The sequence below is a fragment of the Thermobia domestica genome, chromosome 9 (genome assembly GCF_964235325.1).
Source record: "Thermobia domestica chromosome 9, izTheDome1.hap1.1, whole genome shotgun sequence".
NCBI classification, from domain to species: Eukaryota; Metazoa; Arthropoda; class Insecta; order Zygentoma; family Lepismatidae; genus Thermobia; species Thermobia domestica.
In genome coordinates, this window is record NC_137462.1 from 107905381 (window position 1) to 107924220 (window position 18840).

The 18840-nt window shown below is 34.6% G+C and overlaps 1 protein-coding gene across 5 annotated transcripts in view; it reads right to left on the minus strand.

Moving 5' to 3' along the window:
• Window positions 1-18840, minus strand: part of LOC145694916 (uncharacterized) — a 107560-nt gene that overhangs the window by 55067 nt on the left and 33653 nt on the right. For all 5 annotated transcript variants that reach the window (XM_081771679.1, XM_081771681.1, XM_081771683.1 and 2 more), the window contains 2 exons: window positions 17573-17706; window positions 9028-9536 (listed from right to left, as the gene is read on the minus strand). In XM_081771679.1, coding sequence (XP_081627805.1) covers window positions 9028-9536; window positions 17573-17706 — 643 coding nt within the window. The remainder of the gene's footprint in view (window positions 1-9027; window positions 9537-17572; window positions 17707-18840) is intronic.

Consider the following 18840-nt stretch of genomic DNA (forward strand, 5'->3'; position numbering starts at 1 on the left):
CATATAACGTGTTACTTATGTTTCTACAATTATGTTGAATATAAACAAACTATTCTTTATAATGTAATATGATGGGAAAAAGCTGATGAACCATGATTTATATATATATATATATATATATATATATATATATATATATATATATATATATATATATATATATATATATATATATATAAGGTTTTTCAACTGATCTTATATGATTTTTGGGTGCTGATTTCGAATCCGATAAGTGTCACTCTGTAAACCTTGGAGAAACTTCGCAAATGGGGAGTAAAGAGGGACTGGTGTTCTCTTACTTTCCATGTCTTAAATTACTGTATTATCTCAGTAGTTTCATTTTTCTCATATCCAATTGACAGTAGAATGCTAATTCATACATATATTATAAATAATCACTAGTAAACAATTCCGGAATTTGACAATTTTCCCACAAATGTCAGGGTTGCCAACTATCAATAATACTTACAGAATATTTTATTTTACAAAATTTTCACATAGGAAATGTTAAGAACAAGAGAGGTATCATATATATATTCCACATATACAGTCCTTAAACTTTCATATGAGCTATTAATAAAAGTCAGACAATCACTAGAGGGGAAATGGGGTAGTAAAAAAATTTGACTTCTAAATATAGTTAGTACAAACATAACATATTCGGAACAATTCAGATATATATTTCTTGTAAACTATTTTCAGTTTGTCTCTTAATTATTTGTAAATAGTGTGATGGGCACACCTTCCACAAGCTTAATTTGTAAATTAATATGCATATTTAATCATTTATATAAATAACAAATTGAATATGAATATTTGTACTTGATTTATATGTATTATTATTATTATTATTATTATTATTATTATTATTATTATTATTATTCAGCACACTATTATGGGTACACGTAATATACACCATTTATTAAGATCAATTTTAATTTGTAATACTTAATTAAACAATTTTGTTAGGTATCTAAAGACAGCCAACAAAAAGGAAGGGAAGAATTATTTTTAAAATTTCGTTTTAGTGTATCTATTGAGAGACTAAGAATGAAAAAAAAAAAAAAAATTATCACAGTATCTGAAGGCGAGGGTCTGTCCACCTGCCTTGTGGTTCTTCCTCGCCACTCTCCAATATTAACTCTTGAAAGTGATTTATGAGACATTTTGTGTTGACCATCGAATTCTCCCCTCCCGCTGGTTGAGACTGGTTAGTACTTCTTGGCTGCTCCTTTTTGGATTTTAACTAATGAAGTAAAGTTTAATAATAATAATAATAATAATAATAATAATAATAATAATAATAATAATAATAATAATAATAATAATAATAATAATAATAATGAATAAGTAAATTAAAACTTATACTAATGCTCTTGGAATTTCCTTAAATAAAACATTATTTCCTATCTTGGTACCTTTTCGTTAGTTCTTTCCAAAATAGTACTATTTAGATTGCAACAGATTCAGCTTCAAATTACGTTGCTTGATGCACTGTCAGACCTCGTCTTGCCCAACTCTGAAAGGCAGACGAAATGCAAGAAACGCCTGGCGGAAATATAAATCTATGAGAAAGGATTTGCTAGGGGAACAGTGTATACTTGAGTTTGCTAGGGGAAAAGTGGATACTTTAGAAACGGAGTTCTCAAATGTCCATAAAAGAAAGAAAGAAAAAAGAAAGTGTGACCAGAGTGGTTTTCAAGTTTTGGGGTAGATGGTTGTTGTCTAGAGTGGTGAGAAGGCGAAGTTTTGTGCTGTTCGCTACACTCAGAGTAAATAATATATCTTAAAAGAATTTCTGGCAGTTCTTCGTGTTAAAAGTGATTACAATAACTTGATATTCGGATACCTGTATAGTGAAAAGTTATGTAGTTGTGAACAGTGAAAAAATATACACATATATATTCTGTTCAACCAATAACTGACAATATAAATTAAGTGGCAATAAATTACTAAACGGAGAAAATGAGACAGATGCATACGTACTGTTGTCATAACTGTGCAACTATATAGAGCAAGATCATCGAGTGTGTTGGTGGCACTATGTTAAATATTACGCATCAAACTAACTATATCATATTTTAGTTTTTATTTTTAAAATTACTTTTGGTGAAAATTAATCAACAAAAATTGGTAAGAGTGACTGTGCAAACAGTAAAAAATAAAGTGATGAAAGCCAACTTTTTTTTTTTTTTTTTTTTTTTTTTTTTTTTCAATTCCTACATCAAGAAGACTCGTCATTTTCTCGTCAGAAAGGGAAATAGAACTGCGATACTAAATGTTTGTGAAGGATCAATAGAAGATATAACTTGGGGACACTTCAAGAAAGATGATAGATACTGAAACTAAGTGCGCACAAACTTTAAAAGAACTGTTTTTTAAAACAAACTGATGAATCTTCAATTGCTGCAATGCAAAATTAATACTAAAAGCGCTATATAGATAAAGTAGTAAATTATGTCAAATATGATTCAATGTTGAATAAAAGTGTATGTATCTCATACAAGGATTTCATCTATTGTACTCGGATTCTTCTAGCCGCAAGGAGAGTACATCTTTTATGTAATAATGTCTTCTTTTCAGATTGAGCAACGTGATGTCTGACGGATGTTTTGAGTAATCTCCTGAAAGAAGTGTCTGGAAAATTACTCTTGGATACTGAGATGGTAGATAATACAGTCGTAAATCCATGTATCCAGAAGGGATCACTAACGAGGAAAGTGACTTAAAATCTGAACCCACATATAAAGGAATGTTGACAACTGTGCAAATTATATACCATCTCTACTACCTTTATGGGTTTAAGTCAGTATTAAATATCATTATATGATTAAAATTATCTTAATTGTTTTCATATTTTAAATATAATTAGAAACAGGTGTCAACATTCCGTGGTGCAGGACTAGCGGTTAGAATTTATAACACCCCTTCGTTACCTGCAATTTACAATAGCCTTAAACGTGTTCGTTGTGTGGAAATTCTACTTCCTCTCTTGAACTTCATAGTTGCCAACTATCACATAATTATGTTGTCTTCTTATTTTGAGTAGAATTTTTAGTGATAAAAACTTAAGTACAAGTAAACGAGATATACGCAAAGTATATGCAATATTTTTATTTACTCTTCATGTCACTTCGAATACGTTATAACCATAGGAAATCTGGTTATTTGGTAAAGCTACAATTGCGACAGCGATACGAGAAATGTTTCTTTCGTAAAATGAAGTAATATTTTTCTTACTATCTAATTTTTTCATACAGTACAGCAAACGAAAACTAAACCAACTATGTTTTTCAAACAGTATCTACATACTTACATGTTATTGAAAGCATTAACATGTGTTGTTTGGAGAAAAGAGAAACACAATGCAAACTTTACCAGAATCAACGCATAGGAAAAGCAGTGGAATCCACTTCATCACTCTGTTCTGTTTGTTCTGGTCCATTCATACACTCACTTTGGCAGGTACAGAACGATGTGCACTTCGATGACCGTTTAAGGCAAACACAACCACGATATCATTTCGTTGTGTATGAGCAGCTAATTAAGTTCACTATTACATCAAGCGCTATTGGTGTATTTGCGGGCAGCATACGGGGTACATATTCTTCTGCACGATATGGCAAAAATTTCCATCTGAAATCTATTGAATTTAATCAGGATTAGAGTGTTCAGCTGATTTCTATATGACTGGCTGAAGAAGAGCGCGCTTATAATGCTCCTGCAGTGCACCGACAGTTGGACGAATCTTAGAAAGAGATGGCAGACTTGTGATTGTCTTGCTAGCCATCTTTTTCTTCCAGAGGAACTCGTAATCCGTTGGTAACGGTTTCTCCAGGGCTGTTTAAACTGAGCAACAAATTTGTTACACTGCTCTGCTATTACACTTTCTTCAGCTTTGAGATTGCCAACTGTTTCAAGTGTGCCTCGAAACTTCGATGGAATGTTCAGCATTCATCCTTTATGAATCGCAGCAAGAGATAAAGTAATATCGCAGCCAGTTAGAGCATGGGCTGCCAGAACACTCACCATATACGGACTGTACACTCTTACAACTTCATTTATGTCAATTACTTCTCTAGATCCAGCGCATTTTTCCATTACCATTGGTGTAGTTTGCTTTTGAACATATACATGATATGCAAGTAGCATTAGTACATCTTTATCGTCACACTTCACCCGTATATATTGATCAGGAGCATGTTTATCCTCCCTAAGAAATATGTACACCATATTTACGTCAGCTTCTTCGTGTGTTGTTGGTTCACCCCATAGTCCTGTTCCCACTTCAATGGAAGATGGTTGTGGTCCAGTGATAACCAATCTATAAGATTCATCTATGCTAATGTCCATTAGCGATTCTGTGATTAATGAAATAAGTTGCCTTTTCGTATTAATTGGCATCAATACGAATGCTCTTTTGGATAAAGGAGTTGATAATGTTAAGTTTATATTGCCTTGAACTTCCTTGTCGCTTCCTTCGTGTTTCTGCTTTGATGCAGTTCTCATAGTATCTATCGAATACTACATGCGGAATATGGGCTTGTTTGAGCTCATTTTCCACCATTGCTATGAATGTCTTTACATATACTTCTACAGTAGTCGGATATGCAGAACATTGCACAACCGTCAAGAATGACAGTTTGATGGGTGCTTACTAGCGATCTTGCTGATTTCATTACGGTAAGTTTTGTTGATGTACACTTTTTGGGGTTTCTCGCATTTCGCCCTCCTCATTAAACAGAGCAGTAGGAATTGGAGCTAATTCATGGTCAAGCACATCATCCGCATTAATATCACGAGATGATACGAACAAGCCCATTGTATGAGCATCAATAACACTGTGGTCAATTATCACTTGAGCCTAACTTCACTGATTGTTTCAGTTCTCTTAGAAATACTTTGGTGAAAACTTCCAGGCCAATTACACACAAAGTCAATCAGCTGCTGTGTTTCCATTTTAACAGCGTCTTGTGCGTTTAGCGCATTCTCACGCAAAATTTGACCACTAACAATATCAACTCAGCTCGTAGGTGGATGGCTTTTGCTATCAAGGGAGTCGATATATGTTGACAAAAATTCACGAATCTTCTCGCGATCAGCACAGTCAGCTTTGATACGTGGACCTGTCTCCTCCTTGTGATGGAACACTAAATCCTGATTTTCCAGTTTCTTCACATCGTCCACACTTTTCTGAATTCGACCAAACACGTTTAAGGGAAGAGCTCATACGGTTAACGTTTTCGGCTGCAGGACACCAGTAGGTCCATGACCATATCTCAAGTATGTACACTCATGTTCAAAATTATTGTCGCATGTCTATAAATATGTTGTTGTAGGAATGTAATTTGATAACGATTTCGTCTGGTATTTCTTACAATGTCAGTATATGTATACTCGGGAAAGACATGTATGTGGAAAATTTCATGTCAAAAGAGCAGTAAGAACAATAAAACGAAAATAAAACTTTCTAGTCCATTTAGCAACATTTTGTTTTACTCACTCTAATTTTCGTATTTATAATTCTTTTCCTATAAAATTCACCACAAATATACATTTCCCGATTATACACATAGTATTGGTATTAAAAGTGCCCTGCAAAATTATTATCAAATTATACTCTTACAAGAAGACATTCATTGATATGCGACAATCATTTTGGACATGAGTGTACCTTCGATAAACTGAGTCCATATCCTATTCCAGACACACTTTTTGTGCTCTACTACGTGTTCACCAGCCATGAATTCTGCACCTGTCTGATTCTTCTCAGATATAAATTGTTTACGATCTTGCCAAAACAACACATCAGTTTGCATGTTCGTAATTTGAAAAATTTTCGTTTGCTTTAATGTGTCAAAAGTTACTATTGTACGGTTACTACATGAGAAGAAAGAATAAACCTACTTTATGAAAACAAAATTTTTGATAAAACTTTGTTCCCAATTTGTATCTCCCTTGCTCGTTTGAAATTATAAGAAGAGTAAATAAAAATATTGCATATACTTTGCGTATATCTCGTTTACGTGTACTTACGTTTTTATCATTAAAAGTTCTACTCAAAATACAAAAACAACATAATTCCGTGATAGTTGGCAACTATGATGTTCAAGAGAGGAAGTAGAATTTCTACACGATGAATACATTTAAGGCTGTTCACAAATGATTAAGAGACAAACTGTAAATAGTTTACAATATATATTTGAATTGTTCCGAATGTGTTATTTTTGTACTAACCATATTTAGAAGTCAAAATTTGCAGTTCCCCATTTCCCTTCCAGTGGTTGTCTGACTTTTATTCATAGCTCATATAAGAGTGTAAGGACTGTATATTTGGAATGATGCTTCTCTTGTTCTTAACATTTTTTTATGTGCACATTTTGTAGTAAAATATTTTGTATATATATATATATATTTTTTTTTTTGTAACCCTGACATTTGCGAAAAAAATATCAAATTCTGTTAATTTGTTACTAGTATGGTTATTTATAACATATGCATGAATTAGCATTCTACTGTCAATAGGATATTGCGAAGATGAAACTATGCTGAGATAATCCAGTAATTTAAGACATGAAAAGTAAGAGAACAATACTCCCCTTTAACCCCCCCCCCTCTTGCGAAATTTCCCCAAGGTTTACAGAGTGGCACTCATCGGATTCGAATTCAGCACCCCAAAACCATATATGATCAGCTGAAAAACCTCTTATATATATATGCAGCTTCTCCCCCGGACTATAAGTACAGAAAGACTTCAAATTGCAAGTTTATTCACTTTGGTCAAATGATGTTTAGTTCCGGAAGTATAAAAGTAAAAACGTAATACTTTTATAATGTGTCAGAAAGTTCTATCTATGAAGACCATTAAACAATACATTCTAATATCTGAAAAACATTTACTATCATGGTTAATAAAGCTGTTTCTACAAATGTTAGTATATGATGTAAGATAAGATAATTTTGCTACTTACCATACTTATTTGGCTCCTCTGCTTCAACGTGAAGACTGTCCTCGCTACATAGTTTGAATAGACAGCTGCTTGTGATACCCAGTCATAATGCACAATTTTGATACCTGAACTTTTAACCTCAATGATTCATGTTTACCATGAAGAACTCTTCATCAACAGAACATTTACTTACCAAAGTCGACAAATTAGGGACTGAACACTTAAAATATCGTAATAATGTAGTTATAACTACTTAAAATTGTATACATGTTTTATCTTCCTATGCTTATGCTTACTGTATGATAGGATTAAGAAGACTGTTAGACGTTACGTACAAAAAACAAAATCAAAAAGTAACAAATCATCATAGAAACATGTTTACTTAAAAATACCAACTATACAAATTTTTCTGTATAAAGCAAGACTTGGAAGATGACAAACTGATTGTGGGTGCTGCAACAATTAAAAATATAAATTTCGATAAAGTATGCAATGAACAGATGGTTATAGTTAGTACTTAGATGAATCTTTTGTTTATTCCAATGTACATTACACAAATAACTTTTCAAGTGCTTCATCTCTTTACCGCTTTGCCTTTAACTGTAAACAATAACTTAGCCTATATTTTTAATCTATTTCCTGTTTTCCACTGTAAGGAACAAATCAATCCTGATTATTTTGTCAAAGCCGTCAATCATAACTAAAATCCTAGAAAGACAGGATGAAGGGTGTATGTGTGTGTCTCGAATCCATCAGACTTTCCCACGCGAGCACATGCTGGCTTTATAAAGTGTCACCGCCTTCTGCCACAACCAGTTTTATTTGATAATCTAGATAGTCTCATGTTGCTTCTATATTTGTAGATCAGAAATAGGTTAAAAGTACGTGACCGGACTAACCTAATATATTATCACAATACTTACCTTCAATTAGTAATTAATCTACTACTAGTAGCTAGCGGGGACATTTTCCGTAGATCGTGTTATACTAGATTGCATATTTACTAGAAATGTTAGTTTATAGACAATAAACAATTGTAAGATAAGATAAAAAAAAAAAAAAAAAAAAAAAAAAAAAAAAAGTTGGTGATTCTTTTGGTAGCAGTAGGATTTAAAAACGGTACGATAGTTCAGAAGCTTCACCAGTTTGGTGACCACTGTACTATAGATTGCACACTCTCCTGCCGTTCACGTTAGTCTAGTAGCTAGTGCACTTTGTCTCGGGTTCGATTCTCGGTGAAAAGGCATTGAAATTTCAACTCATAACGGTGATTGGAATTCCATTTTACCACGTCCATGTTTTATATAACCTCAGTACTGAAAAGGGACGCTAAACTCTAATTAAATAAACGAACAACCGAACTACACTTTTCTTGCGGTTAAGAAGAAAAACAATGTTTTAGCAAAATGGATTAAGTATTATTATCACGCTTATATTATCTGTGTATTTCATTTCATTAATCTTTTAGAAATCCTATTCTATTTGATTCCTTAGGCTTCAGTCATTAAGTGATAACATTTCTTGCATTGTATTATTCCGAGAAAGGGAAACTGAGGTATAATATACATAAGCTGTTATTGCAATAAATATTTGAGAAGTATTCTTTAAAAAAAGAAAGGACGAGGAAACTGACCTGAAGACTATTCGATGTACTTAATTTACGTTCTGCAATTCAGCCGATTATACCCATCTAGAATGTAACAGAAAATGCCCCCCTTACTTTTTTTTTGGGGGGGAGGGGGTTGAGCCCGATGAAATAGACAGCAAAGGAAAGCATCCTAGCTTCTCGAATACGAAGACTGTTGAAATTACCTTGATTTATTATCGGACTTGCAAGTAGTAACGTCCGTCTCACTAGCTAAGACTCAGTGTTCAAGATTGGTTGTTCATTTACTGTTTCCGCACGAACAGCTCTTATATTAAAGTATCAATAAAGCAAAAGCAAGAAACAAATCGAACTACGTCTGCCTACTGTCGAAGCAATTTACAAATGCCTACAAAGCATGAGAATACGTGACTGTACAAAACCATGCTGTTCATGCACACTTAAATGGAGAAAAAGGTTACCAGTACTTACTTCATAGTGGTTCCAACCCAGACGCCTGGAGGTGGTTTGTTGCCTTGCACAAGCAGAGTTAATTTTTTCGGTTGAGTTGGTGCTACCCACATTGGCATCTTCGGCACTTGTTTGACTTCAGGGTTCCACGTTGGTGGAAGCATACCAATTTCCATTTCGTCATTTTTAGAGCTCTTCGACTTATTTTCTTTTTCACTCTGAATTTGAGATCTTGCTTTTTCACTCTGTCCTTGAGACCGTGTTTTTTCACTCTGTCCTTGAGACCGTGCTTTTTCAGATTGTCCTTTCTCAATTTGCGCTTGTTTCAAACTCAGTCGCTTCTGTTGCAAGTCTGCTCGCGTAGGTGTAATTTTTATTTTGGGACCAGTTCTGACTTTGGGTTTAGAAGGCACTGCCGATTCCATTTCCGATTGAGACTGTGATGCTTTTGGTGTGGACTCAGATTCCTGAGAACTGTTATAGCCATTCAACTGTTCATCTTCTTTCTGAGACTTTATATCTTTGCGATCCTAAAAGAAGGAGAAAAATAAGTTAAAAGTAGGGAACAAATTCTAAAAATATTAATGTACCTTTAAAATCAACTAAAACATACGATACATACAGCAGACTTGGCTTTGCAACAGTCGAAAGTTTTATAGTGCTTACGAAGTAATACGAAACTATGATATGTGATAAGCTGTAAGTAATGTTGCAGCGTACCTCTGTGTCAACAAATAGCTCTAACGTGCTCGACGTGGGTTCTATTCTTTGCTTGGACAGAATAAGGTTTCACAAATCAATAATAGTATGCAACAGAACAATAAACAAGATTTGACTCAATCTTAGTTGCACAACACTACGCAATAAGCCTAAATAGGATAGTTTCCGTTGTCAAAGCTACCTTTATTACCATCAGCTGATAAACAAACATATAGTAAGTCTATGCCCTCAGATGTCACAATTAACACACAGTATCCTCTAGCCTCTTCACTAGCACTTATCGTGACGAACAATTCCTCAATTGGACTGTTAACTTCAAACGCTAAGGCATCAGCTTCAATAATAAATCGATATTCAATTCATACATTATACAATCATTAAATTATTATTCTTTTTATTCAAGCAAGTTCTAAATTGTGTCACATTTTCCACCATATTTCATTCTAATGCCCTACAACATTCATCCTCCTTTATTTGTTGTAGTCTGAGTTCAATTCCCAACAACATTTCATCATCTTAATAATATATATATTTTTTTAATATACATGTGATCCACCACGTGTCATTTAACCCGTCAGCCTGGCTTAGCTGTACTGTTCCTCCTTTTTCTTCCCGTAATCTCTTGGTGTGTTTCCGAAAAGTAGCTGTCAGGCTGCCATCCCTTCTTGTGATCCCTTACCTGTGTCCATTTTATGTACCGACCAAACCTCCATTTTCGTGGTATTCCTTTCTTCCTTCAATCTGACCCGCCTCGGTCGTAATGACTGATTAGGCTTCAAATTTGTAAATTGGTTCTCCGTTACCTCGCTCGGTTTCCATTCTCAAAAGAAAAGCGTTTTCTCCGGTACTACAAAAGTAATTTATTTCTCATCCGTTCATCCTTTTCAACAACTAGGTTAGTGAATTTGTTTTGATTTCTACATTTATTCCTCCTTCCTTCTGTACTAGGAGGAGTTGGTTGTCTTCTTCGAGTTCTGTATTGGAGTTGTTTATTTCCTTCGTGTAGAACGCGTCATCCACTTTTGCGAGTCTCATGTCGAAAGTAAAATTACTTGATGTACTGACCTCAAGAGCAAAACCAATCACAGCCTATAATATTGTGATCCAACAATTCCTGGCAAACTCTGAATTCACCATGATACTTGATTCCATCTATTATCAATTTCGTCACTAACTCTGCAAATAAGGTATGATTATGTTTATCCCATTGCACCGTTTCCACTGGAACATATTTTAATTTTGATACATTCAATCTTTTATATTGGCAAAAATGTATCTCTTTTCGTCATCTGCGCCAACAAATCATATTCTTTCATTGATTGGAGTTTGAAGTTTCTTTCAGCGCCATGGATATCTAGACCAGAATGAACCTAGTGTTTATAATGGGATCAGACTTACTACTACGGTTTGTATCCGTAGCTCAGTTTTCCAGCGAAGTCGGAACCGAAGGAACGCGAAGCCAACAGTGCTCGTAAGAAACTTATATATCCATTTATTCTACACCCTATCACACTTCCGTGTAAGAACCGGCAAAATTCTTCTCCAGAATTCCTCTATGTTTCTAAAGAAAGAACACTACCCTTGAAGCGAACTACAACCTGATTTTAAACATCTAAAGCGTTTTTCACAGTCCTTTGCACCCTTCAAAAACAAACCGCCATGTTGTATCACTGCGCGCACGACTATTTGCTGGTTGGTGAAGAGGAAATTGTTTCGTCTGTTTCCCGCAATATTTCTGCTGCAGCACGTGCATGTATTTCTACCACTGCGATATACATTACTCGTCTCACTCTCACACCATCGCTGTGATATGGGGCAAAATACCCAATACTATATAATCCCCCCTCCTTTAAGAGCAACTGAACATTGTTATTTTTCTCCAAATTGTGATTACAGATAAAACTACAATGAATTATGTCAAATTATCAACTGAACGATAAAGAGATTGCTCTGGTATGTAACAGCAAGCATATTTATCATTATGGGAGATTATTTCTTTTTCATCTATTACCTAAATCATTACGCCGCATATCCATGAAAACAGATGGTACTTTTCCCCTTTAAGTTCCATTTCTTGATGTGCTTTCTCACATTGTATAGCATGCGAACATACAAATAGAAACTACAGTACGGCAAAGTCAATAAATAAATAACGTGTATATATTGTTCTATGAGAACATGAAAATTAGCTACTTAAGGTCATAATTTTCTTCAAGTGAATTGAACAACGTTGATATCGTTTGATAAAGTATTTGCTTTTCTTCTGCACTTACGGTTTTGCCTTGTTTATGTTTAACAGAATGACTCGGAGCAGCAGGCAACCTGCTGGCTTCCTTGGGCGACATCTTTAAATTGTGGCGCGCACTTCTCGTGTTTCGTCATTTGTTGTAACAGTTTTCTCTTACAAATTCGATTTTGGTTCAAGATTTCGATCCCATATAGATACACACTTTGAGTTGGACCCTAAAAGTTCTTACTATGCCTTAACAATACATTAATTAATATAATATATTGCATCTGTTGTGGACTATTTGCTTATGGAAGACTCAACTGTTATTAGTCTCATTTTCAGTGTTGCTAACTCATAGTTATTTTTCAGTTTTTCACAAAGAATCATTGTCAAACAGTTGTTATTTCACGAAAATGGGCTAAGAAAAAGAGAAATCAAGTGTACTCGCTGCTCTTATTGAAGATATTAAATTCTTTATAGTATTTTAGATCATTGTTTGACCTTTCATAATAGATGAGGAAATAGACAATTAAAAAGAGAGAGAGAGTGAGTGAGGGGAGATAGAAGTTAAAGAGGATAAAACCTGTTTTACTGATTCATTTCGAAGTAATATGAAGTTAATTTTTTCAGTAATAATTAGTATATCGCCTTTTTAAAATGCGATCAGAATAAATGACCATTTAAGAGATGCAAAAACATAATATTCGGTGCCAGAAATGTCAATATGTACAAAGAAACCTTCAACATTTAAGAATTTTATAATATTGGATAGGAAGATTCGTAACTTTTGAGTCTTATTTCTCTCTCTCTCTCTGGCTACAGTGAAATTAAGAGGAGGTACTATATGCATGTTAAGTCTTTATTCCTATGTACAGAATCTAAAAAGTTTCTTGAAATTTGATGAATAAGATGTCGATAGAGTCTTCATACTCTCATGACATATTTGTTTAAGGCGTAACTTTTCTGTTAGATATAAAACGAAAGGATGAGTCGCGAGGATTCAAAACATATTTTATAGGTATTTTATTACATATAACAAAGAAAATAAAATAATAAATTCTCTATTCAATAAATAAGTAAACTCAGTAGTTTTCAAGTTCTTGAAGAATGAACAATTGCTTGTTCCAACACTTGCTCGTCTGTAATGGAAACGTACAAGGAGCTCAATTTTGAAATGAAATAAAGTCTTTTGAGTTTTACGTCCCACGCATATGCCGGCTGGGCTAAAGGAGACGGTGATGATAAAAAAAATGAATGAAATGGTGGAATGAAGAAAGTGGGAGGAAACTGAAGAACCCCGAGTAAATCCACGCACACGGTGTTTGTCCACCACAAGGTTCATTTGGCGTGAACTGGAATCGAACCAGGGACCCCATGCGCCAGAGGTGAACGCTCTACCACTGAGCCACCACGGCCCCCCAAGAGCTCAATTTTGAATAGAAGTGGTGAGTATGTTTCTAGGTTCGATAATTAACTGCGAACTATATGATTCGCGTACTCGCGAGACTCGCGTTCGATTTCCGGAGGGAGATCATGTAGTTCGGATCGCTCGTTAGGCTGTAGGTCCACATCTCATGCAGCCTTGTTGTTGAAGGGGACGATAAACTTAAATCCATTCATCCAATCATAGATCTGCTAGAAGAGCCACTAAGTTACCATGTAATAGTGGCTCTAAATCGTAACATTTTAGATAGATTCTTAGCTAGAGGAAACTTTAAGAGTGGTAATAGTAAGTTTTAGTTGTAATTTACACTGCTAGAAGGAACTTAACGTTCTGCCCTACTTCCTCCTGGTGCGTGTCTGCGTTTACATAGTAGTTCAAAGATTCAGGAGAGCAGTGCGTACGCCACTGCAAACAAGAGAAAATGGTTCCTGATTCTCCTATCACAAGCCCATGCCATTTCATTTTTAATCTCATTGTTTTTTCCCATTCAGCTTGTTCATTTCTTAGCACAAAATTACATATAACATTTTTTGTTTAATTAGTTGGCAACATTTCTGCACTGCAGTCTGCATTGTTTACAAAGGGTGCAAAGCGTCGTGAAAATCAGAATACATTGCATCTAGCCTTCTTACTCATTTGCAAATACCTTTGTTTATTTTGAATTTTAGTATTTTCTTACTTTCTCCAGTTAGATAACCTTGAAGGCGATTTTCTAGTCTTCTTTCAATAGAATGGTGCACCTCCACACTTCACTCTATGTCAGGTCAATCGTTGGTTGAGCGGTTCCTGAATCTTACGCTCCTTGACTTTTATCTCTAGAATCATTTGAATGACATGGTTCTGTCAAGAGAAATTCACCAGTATCCAATATTTCCAGCAACGGATCGCGCAACCAAGTGGCTCTGTGGATCCTGCAGGCGTTAAAGCGTGTTCCTTCTGGGTTAGCAGTGCTCTTGTGTTACGTGCTCACACACCGGACACACACGCACATTTTGTAAGATGCCACAAATAAACTTCAACTATCGATAACTCTCCAACAAATCTAAGTATATAAAAAATAACTTAATATTTGTATTCATGAGTAAAATGTCATTTGAAAGGATGTACTACACGATCCCCTTCCATTTGAAACTTTGTGCCATGACTGATATCATACTAACCCTATTTAGTGTAACCCTATCCCCATTACCCATATCTCACGTATCACCGTCCACTGTAATGCAGTTTTTGCCTTTTCTCATGCTCATGAACAGAATAATTTGGAAATCTCAAAAGCTACAAAACAAAGTATTAGGTCGTTTGTAGACCACATACCATAGACAAGATACGGTTAATAAATAATCCACAATGCTTCCTAGGAAAAAAATAAAAATATAATAATGTAAAAGGTGTGATAAAAAAAAATACGGCGAATAATTTTGTCATAAACTTATTTGTGCATTATTTTTGGTGTACCCGGCTCAGACAATTTAATCCTTTTTACTTTAAAAGTCTGCTACCTTTAAACAAATAGTGTAAATAATCATTGTACGTTCTTGCAACGGATTGATATCAGCAACGAGCAGACGAAGCAGCCAGTGGCCCTGGCAATCAACTGCAGCCAATCATAATTGTACTTTTGCTTACGTCATTGTGGTAGGTGGGACTCACGTGAACAGCGAAAACAAGGAGAAAATGCGAGAGGTAGCCATCATTCGACGCCAAGGAAATTAATGGGACGAGACTCACCTTCTCATCGCTGCTGAAACAACTCACATAAAATGTAATAGTGAGCACATCCGTTTGTATTTTAACAATCTAAAAACATCAACATCTTTTGTTGTCATAATGTTACCTTTTACTTGTAAAGACATGCAAGTATAGTGTTACTATTAAATATAATCTCCAATTTGTGCTTATCATTAGCGTTATTCTGACTCGAGAATTGCTGCCTCATGTTCGTTCTCTTTGTTGTGCATGGTACGTAATATATATTAATGCTAGCGAATTATTGTTTTAAGTTGTTTTTCAGATTAAATGATGCTGAAATTTTGTCCCATTCGTGAGTTTAAGGTTGTTATTTGAATTTTTGCCTATGTGTAGTTGGCGGTGAAAGAAGCTATTCTCTTTTAATAACTTGTTTCGTCGTTAACGCTCGGGTGAAAAGTTCGATTAATGACTATCTACTGTAATGTTTGCTCTACTTGGATTACCATCCTATGGAGTAAACATCACAATTTTATTATTGACAAAGGAATAAACTTACATGGAATTTGATTTAATCTCTTTTAAACGTTGAATCCATCACTGGAAGCATTTCTCGAGGGCTTCTTTTGAAAGGGCGTTCAGCTGCTCTATTGTGATCTCTCAATGCCAGGAATGGTGTCAAAACGTTTTCATTTAAATACTAAATCATTAATGGTTTTAATCTTTGAGAAGAGTCAAAGTCGCATGGTGCCATTTCTGGAGGGAACAACGAATGTGGACAGACGAATACATTTTTTGGCCGAAAACTCACGAATCAAAAGTAAGATGTAGCAAGATGCATTTTCGTGTTGAAGAAGGGAGCCATTTGTTCATTTAAATCGGCGGTTAAGATACTTTTCACGGGCCCATACGAGATATTTAGTTCTTCGAAGAGCTCTCGAATAGTCATTTGCCTGTTTAAACAAATAATTTGTTCTACTTTTTGCACATTTTCATCTGTTTTTGACGTCGAAGGACGTCTCGATCGTTATTCGTTTTCAACCGACTCCTTGCCGCTTTTGAATCGCTCATACCACTTGTGAACAGTCTTCAATAAAAACCATGGTTTTTGCCAACCCTGCCTCTGATACTTTCGGAGAGCTAGTTTTCGCTTTAAAATGAAACAAGTGCGCACTTAGATATTTTAAGCCTTGCTCCCAACGCTGGGTTTGAGACCAACCACAGTGTTCCAAGAAAAATTCAGTGTAAACTCCATTAAAATATTACTTGCATGTCTGACTGAAAAGTACGATCATTTTTTAGAAATACAATCAACTGAATTTCTGTTCTTTGTTCTGAAAAATATCTACGAGTAGTAGTTTATTCTTAGTATGTTTCTTATTGGATGACACGGCTTAGGCAATTTTGTTGATATTTTATAAACAAATATTTCCTTAACAACTCCAATATATGGCGCAAGTCATTTCTTCTGACAAAAAAATCACAAGATGCAGTTTACTTTTAGGGTGAAGTTTTCCGAAAACGCCTTATAATTCTGTGCATATTTCGCAATAAAATATTTCGTTAATAACTGTATCATCAGTGGTGTACTCAGAATTTCAAGGAGTTCAAGCACTCAATCCCATATTCAAGGATAAGCGTGATTTTTGTATACATAGATCTTAATTTAATAAATGTTTTTCATAACATCTCAATGGGAGGTGTAAAATCCGCACCCCTACCCCTCCCTTTACACAACTACTGTGTGGCATAATATGATTTAATTTAAGGAATTAGAGCGATGGCCCCTTATTTTTATTTTCCTTTAAATTTGCTTTTCCGGAATCATCTTTAGCATATAACTATAGAAGGTCTAATAAATATCATTCTCCATTTATATCTACTGTGCCCTGGAAATTTTTATTTTCTCTTTCTTTCTTCCAACAAACTTCCCTTTCCGCACACCTGACATTCCAACGAATACTTATTTTGCGCATTTTGGGCCTTCAAAAAATACAGATTTTAGTGGAGAATGCATCAAGGTAACGACCTATAATTTATATCTGTGGAAAAACAAAGTGAACATCCCTGGTCTTGTACGAAATTCACAAAGTATAGATACAAATAATATTTAAGGAGTAAAAATGTATGACGTGCGGATCTCTGCCCGTCACACCCTGCCAGTTGCGTCATCTACCAAGGTCTGGCAGAATACATGTGGGCTAAGTTGACTGAATAGTGGAGTCTTGTAGCTGGACATTTACTTTGATTTTAATGGGACAGATATATTAACTGCAAATTGTAGATTTAGAAGAAATATGACTCCGACTCTTTTTCATTGTTTGGAAATGAATATGCTTGTTCCGCAGAGAAGTTTCGTAACAATACACCAGAACATACAATTTGACGTATAACCTTAACTGTACAGAAATCTGATCTGCAGTCATTTACACAGTAAAAACGTGTGAATAATAAAGGTATGGAATTCCAAAACATATTGTACTTACCCGCAGTGTTTTAGCAGTAGGTGAATGTTTTGCATCTGCTTTTCGAACTATTTCCTTTTCTGGATCATTGATTCCGAAAGGTTCATTGGTAAAACTAAAATTGTCCAGAGTAAGCGGGATATTGTACGTGTCCACTGCAAATAAAAAATCAAAACTATTAGGAACTAATAATCTTGCGCATAGATATATTTACTGTTAATCTATTAGATGTAAATTAAAAGTAAATGCAACAGCACTTACATAAACATAATCAAGTCAACGGAAAAAATACAATTTAATGGCACATGAAAAACTCGAAAGAAGATAATTCAGCCATTTCAAGTTTACTTGAGCATTTTTCAAACAAACTACAATATCATTGATGTAACATTTTACTTAAATTACCTTACATACAATTTTACATAAATTAGCAGATAGAAAGGAACAAATCTCACTCATTCTTTATTCGCATTAAATACGTGTATGTTAATACAGAGAGAATTTAAATAAAACCTATGAATACTATAGTTTTAATATCTAAATAAGAAACAGACAGTTTTACAATCTAATGTCGTACTATCAGGTTTATGAATACAAACAAGTAGCAGTGTTACGTGTACACCACGTAAAGGAGTTTGGTTTCTATGGGCTGAGATCTTCTGTTATAATTAAACACGAGGTGAATTAGAAAAGATGGAATGTATTTTTGAGATCTTTAATTTATTACATTAAACAACTTCTCACTACCTATTACCGTTTTAACTCGATAGTGATCAACGTTTAAACCGGAAGTGATTGATTTCTGCCACTTCTTATTTAAATAGAGGATTAAAGGAAAGGATGGTACCTTTAAAACGTTAAACCAATTGCAAAAAACTCTTCTCACTATCGTTTACCGTTTTTACTTTATGTTGATCACTATAGAAACAGGACGTTGTAGCGGATTTCTATCATTCCCGGTTTTAGTAGAGAGTTCTTGAGAAACTCTAATCGAAAGTGGAAAAAGACATTCTGATGTTTTTTTCGGAAAATTCATTTTAGACGTTAAAATTTGAGTAACAATTTGCACATCTGCTTCGGGTGCAAGAAAGCCATTAACCTGGTCTCAATTTTGATGGAACACATGTATAAGAATGGAAAAAAAAAATAATAAATAAATAAATAAAATAAAATAAAGTAAAATAAAGTCCTGAGGATGGATTAAAGACCTTTTATAATGATCTGACTAGGTTTTAAATGGAAGAAACATTTCCAGGCCCAAATCTAAATTTAAATAAATAAATAAATCC